Source organism: Oncorhynchus gorbuscha, linkage group LG01 (genome assembly GCF_021184085.1).
Source record: "Oncorhynchus gorbuscha isolate QuinsamMale2020 ecotype Even-year linkage group LG01, OgorEven_v1.0, whole genome shotgun sequence".
Taxonomy (NCBI): domain Eukaryota; kingdom Metazoa; phylum Chordata; class Actinopteri; order Salmoniformes; family Salmonidae; genus Oncorhynchus; species Oncorhynchus gorbuscha.
In genome coordinates this window covers 6,762,148-6,767,689 of record NC_060173.1, presented here as the reverse complement: position 1 = coordinate 6,767,689, position 5,542 = coordinate 6,762,148, and the positions used below count along the sequence as shown (strand labels likewise).

Sequence of the window (5,542 nt, the reverse complement as noted above, 5' to 3'; positions counted from 1 at the left end):
AACACACTAGAACATTAGAACTCCCTAGAACATTAGACCACATTTAAACCGTAGAACACACTAGAACATTAGAACACACTAGAACATTAGAACACACTAGAACATTAGAACACAGGGGAAAACAGTACACATTGTTCCTTCTATTGCGCACTAAGCAAATGTAATGAGGTCCAAACATATTCAGCGACATCCCAGCTGTGACCAGGCTGCACATTGTCTGTGTGGTCCTGTCTAATAGCACTAAATGCAGTGTTTATAAATAAAATAGTGCCACTGTGGTGGGCTTATACATGCAGAGCGCTAGGCTAGCATGGGAAAACTACACAGAGAGAGAGAGAGTTACTCACAGTTTCAGTTTTGACCACTGATTCTTCAGGAATACTCACTCAAAAGCATCGCCATTGAGACGTATGCAGAATGTTGTTTACTGAACAGAACAGACAGTTACTAATGGATGGATGGAAATGTACAGAATGGAGATCTGGAGGAAAATGGAGGAGGGTCATGCTTTTTCAATTTCATTCAAGGGGAAGGTTTAGTATTTATTTTCTTAAATCTAGTCCAGGGGAGGGTCATGTCATTTGTAATTTATGAAATGTCAACATTTCCCAGTGTTTAAGAATGAGTTGCTTATTAGGCTATTTATGGATGTGTGCCCTCATCTCTGATTCTCCCCTGGACGTGCAATATCAAGTGTAGTAGGCTAGTTAGAGTGGTCTCAATCCCATGATGCATAGCCTATAGGCTAGTTAGAGTGGTCTCAATCGTATGAACCATAGCCTATAGGCTAGTTAGAGTGGTCTCAATCCCATGATCTATAGCCTATAGGCTAGTTAGAGTGGTCTCAATCCCATGATCTATAGCCTATAGGCTAGTTAGAGTGGTCTCAATCCATAGATGTTAATAGATGTTAATAGATAGTTAATAGATAGTTAATAGATAGTTAATAGATAGTTAATAGATAGTTAATAGATAGTTAATAGATAGTTAATGGATGTTAAATAGATAGTTAATAGATAGTTAATAGATGTTAAATAGATAGTTAATAGATAGTTAATAGATGTTAAATAGATAGTTTAGTTAATAGATGTTAAATAGATAGTTAATAGATAGTTAATAGATAGTTAATAGATAGTTAATAGATAGTTAATAGATAGTTAATAGATAGTTAATAGATAGTTAATGGATGTTAAATAGATAGTTAATAGATAGTTAATAGATGTTAAATAGATAGTTAATAGATAGTTAATAGATGTTAAATAGATAGTTAATAGATAGTTAATAGATAGTTAATAGATAGTTAATAGATGTTAAATAGATAGTTAATAGATAGTTAATAGATGTTAAATAGATAGTTAATAGATAGTTAATAGATAGTTAATAGATAGTTAATAGATAGTTAATAGATAGTTAATAGATGTTAAATAGATAGTTAATAGATAGTTAATAGATAGTTAATAGATAGTTAATGTTTAATATATGTTGAAACTATGTTTAATAGTTGTTAAATAGATGTTAAATATATGTTAAATAGATGTTACATAGATGTTTAATAGATGTGTAGTGAAAGGTAAAGTATGAGCATGTGCGAGACCAAACAGGTTTTTCTATGTGGCTGGCTACTCCGGGTACTTGTGGAAAACAGTGCCTTCATCCCATACCATCCTATCGATCATGTTTTGTGGTGCAAACCTATTGACATGTTTTCCTACAGGGACTTAATCGTGGACCTCGTCCAAACGTCTCATTTTCCATTTTACCTTTCACCTCTCCCTCCCCCTCTCCTTCTCTTTCCCTCTCCCTCCCTCTCTCTCTCTCTCCCTCCCCCTCCCTCTCTCTCCCCCCACTCTCTCTCTCGCCCCATCTCCCTCCCTCCCTCCCTCCCTCCATCTCTCTCTCTCCCTCTCTCTCCTCTCTCTTAATCTCCCTTTCTCTCTCTCTCTCTCTCTCTCCCCTCTCTCTCTCTCTCTCTCTCTCTCTCTCTCTCTCCTCTCTCTCTCCCCCTCTCTCCCCCTCTCTCTCTCTCTCTCTCTCTCTCTCTCTCTCTCTCTCTTTACCTCTCCCCCTCTCTCTCTCTCTCCCTCTCTCCCTCTCTTTACCTCTCTCTCTCTCTCTCTCTCTCTCTCCTCTCTCTCCCCCTCTCTCCCCCTCTCCCCCTCTCTCTCTCTCTCTCTCTCTCTCTCCCTCTCTTTACCTCTCCCCCCCTCTCTCTCTCTCTCCCTCCCTCTCTCTCTTTACCTCTCCCCCCCCCTCTCTCTCTCTCCCTCCCTCTCTCTATCTCCCCCTCTCTCTCCCTCTTTCCCTCTCCCCCCTCTCTCTCACTCTCTCCTTCCCCCTGCATCCCATAACTCATTGTGATGTAATTGTGGTAACTCCCTTTCCCACAGCCTGGGTTTCAGCAAGGCAGTGTGTTCTCACAGTGTGTGTGTGTGTGTGTGTGTGTGTGTGTGTGTGTGTGTGTGTGTGTGTGTGTGTGTGTGTGTGTGTGTGTGTGTGTGTGTGTGTGTGTGTGTGTGTGTGTGTGTGTGTGTGTGTGTGTGTGTGTGTGTGTGTGTGTGTGTGTGTGTGCGCGTGTGTGCGTGTGTTCTCACAGTGAAAGTGTCTCAGGGTGGGTTACTTAACCTCGGCCCCATGTTCCCAAAAACATTACCTCGTGTGAGGACCAGTTGAGGACCTGTCAGATCACATCCGGACCGGACTTGTTAATGACAAACTCATGCCTTTGTTTGCGGCACGTATCCCTCCATTTCTGATAAGTTGAGTGTTTTTGTAATGTTTTGTTTTCCCCAACTGGGAGGGATTGATCGCTCTGATGTAGAGATCTCTGTTTGTGACACTCCCTTCATATGTGAGCCATTTTGTGTTATTGTGTAGTTTTGTGCAGTGCTAAAACATGCTGCAGTTTTTTCTTTTTTCTTTTTTTTTATGTTTTGTTTTTGCAGACTGGGACGGAAGGAATTTATTGGGAAGTGAACTTTGTTTCTCACAGTTGGCTGTAGCTGCCTGTTGTCCTCTGGCTCCCTATATCTCACTATGTTCTCGGGCTCATAGGGCCCTGCCTCGTGAGATTACATCTCATTTCTCTGAGTGCTCTTTGTGTAGAAGCCCAGCGTGATTTCTGAGTTATGGCGTCTCCCCGCTCGCGGCATCCTGGTGGTGGAATGAAAAGACCCTATAAGCCGATCCTCGCTTTTTTAGAACTTTCATGAGATTGTAGCCTAAAGGCTCTGGAAAATGTTCAGAGTTCAACCCTCTATTTCCATTCCTCCTTTTTCCTTCAGCTGGTTCCCTCTCAGACGCAGTAAGACCCAGGGAACTAAGAGACGCAGTATTCTTATCAATGAAATGTATTTATGAATCCCCCTTTTTTTTCAGATGTCACAAAATGCTTATACAGAAACCCAGCCTAACCCCCCCACCCCCAAAACAACAAGCAATGCAGATGTAGAAACACCTTTTGGATATCTTTCAACTCCTTCTTGCCTATTGGAGGATTGATTTTAGAGTGAACCAAAGGTTTAGATGGAGGGCAACTTCTAGGTTGTCCATCCACTCTGCCCAGAGTAGGTGATGACATTTCACTTCCTCATGTTAGCAGGACTCTTAACACTAGTAACCCAGCAGGACTCTGAACACTAGTAACCCAGCACGACTCTGAACACTAGTAACCCAGCAGGACTCTTAACACTAGTAACCCAGCAGGACTCTGAACACTAGTAACCCTGCAGGACTCTGAACACTAGTAACCCAGCAGGACTCTGAACACTAGTAACCCTGCAGGACTCTGAACACTAGTAACCCAGCAGGACTCTGAACACTAGTAACCCAGCAGGACTCTAAACACTAGTAACCCAGCAGGACTCTGAACACTAGTAACCCAGCAGGACTCTTAACACTAGTAACCCAGCAGGACTCTAAACACTAGTAACCCCCCCACCCCCCACCCCCTTCACCCCACAGTACTGTCATGTCACGGTGCCATTGCCATGCTACGAGCTGTCACCCCCCACCCCCTCACCCCACAGTACTGTCATGCCACGGTGCCATCGCTATGCTACGAGCTGTCACCCCCTCACCCCACAGTACTGTCATGCCACGGTGCCATCGTCATGCTACGAGCTGTCACCCACCCCCCTCACCCCACAGTACTGTCATGCCACGGTGCCATCGTCATGCTACGAGCTGTCACCCCCCCCTCACCCCACAGTACTGTCATGCCATGGTGCCATCGTCATGCTACGAGCTGTCACCCCCCCCCCACCTCACCACACAGTACTGTCATGCCACGGTGCCATTGCCATGCTACGAGCTGTCACCCCCCATCACCACAGTACTGTCATGCCACGGTGCCATCGTCATGCTACGAGCTGTCACCCAACCCCCCCCCCGTCACCACACAGTACTGTCATGCCACGGTGCCATTGCCATGCTACGAGCTGTCACCCCCCCCCATCACCACAGTACTGTCATGCCACGGTGCCATCGTCATGCTACGAGCTGTCACCCACCCCCCTCACCCCACAGTACTGTCATGCCACGGTGCCATCGTCATGCTACGAGCTGTCACCCACCCCCCCCCCTCACCCCACAGTACTGTCATGCCACGGTGCCATCGTCATGCTACGAGCTGTCACCCCCCCCCCCACCTCACCACACAGTACTGTCATGCCACGGTGCCATCGCCATGCTACGAGCTGTCACCCCCCCCACCTCACCACACAGTACTGTCATGCCACGGTGCCATCGCCATGCTACGAGCTGTCACCCCCCATCACCACAGTACTGTCATGCCACGGTGCCATCGTCATGCTACGAGCTGTCACCCACCCACCCCCTCACCCCACAGTACTGTCATGCCACGGTGCCATCGCCACGCTACGAGCTGTCACCCCCCCCCCACCTCACCCCACAGTACTGTCATGCCACGGTGCCATCGTCATGCTACGAGCTGTCACCCCCCTCACCCCACAACACTGTCATGCCATCGTGCCATCGCCACGCTACGAGCTGCCATAACGACCCCTGCCGCCCAGCAGGTGCTGCCTGTGAAATCAGACAGAGTATTGAATTATTGTGTCAAAGTGGACGCAACACACTTGGTACTGTCATGTCGCACAGTGTTACCGCATCGCTGTCATGCTGTGAGCTGGCATATGGTAGCCAGGCTAATCACGCGGTGTTGTACTGTCACATCGTCTCCACCCTTTGTCAGAAGAACATGAATGTCTGTACACAAAGAAATAAAAGGGGGAGTATTTTAAAACTCCCGGAACATGCGCTTCTTCCATTCTAAAGAGATAAGCAAGGTTCATGATCTGTTTTCCATGCGCTTCTTCCATTCTAAAGAGATAAGCAAGGTTCATGATCTGTTTTCCATGCGCTTCTTCCATTCTAGTTTGTTATCCCTGAAGTCAGAGTAGTCTCCTGAGCAGGTGTTAAACCACACCAGGTCTCTGTTTGAACCAGGGTCTTATTTAAATCTGATCCTAACACATCAAAGCAAGGTGATGCTCCTCCTCTCCTCCTGTCCTCCTCTCCTCCT

General features: G+C 46.3%; 1 protein-coding gene across 1 annotated transcript; it reads left to right on the top strand.

Moving 5' to 3' along the window:
- The first annotated feature begins 4,032 nt into the window (after positions 1 to 4,032).
- LOC124039120 (leucine-rich repeat extensin-like protein 1) lies at positions 4,033 to 5,016 on the top strand. The gene has a single exon (XM_046355041.1). It carries the CDS (start codon positions 4,033 to 4,035, stop codon positions 5,014 to 5,016), a length of 984 nt encoding a protein of 327 aa, XP_046210997.1.
- The last annotated feature ends 526 nt before the right edge of the window (positions 5,017 to 5,542 follow it).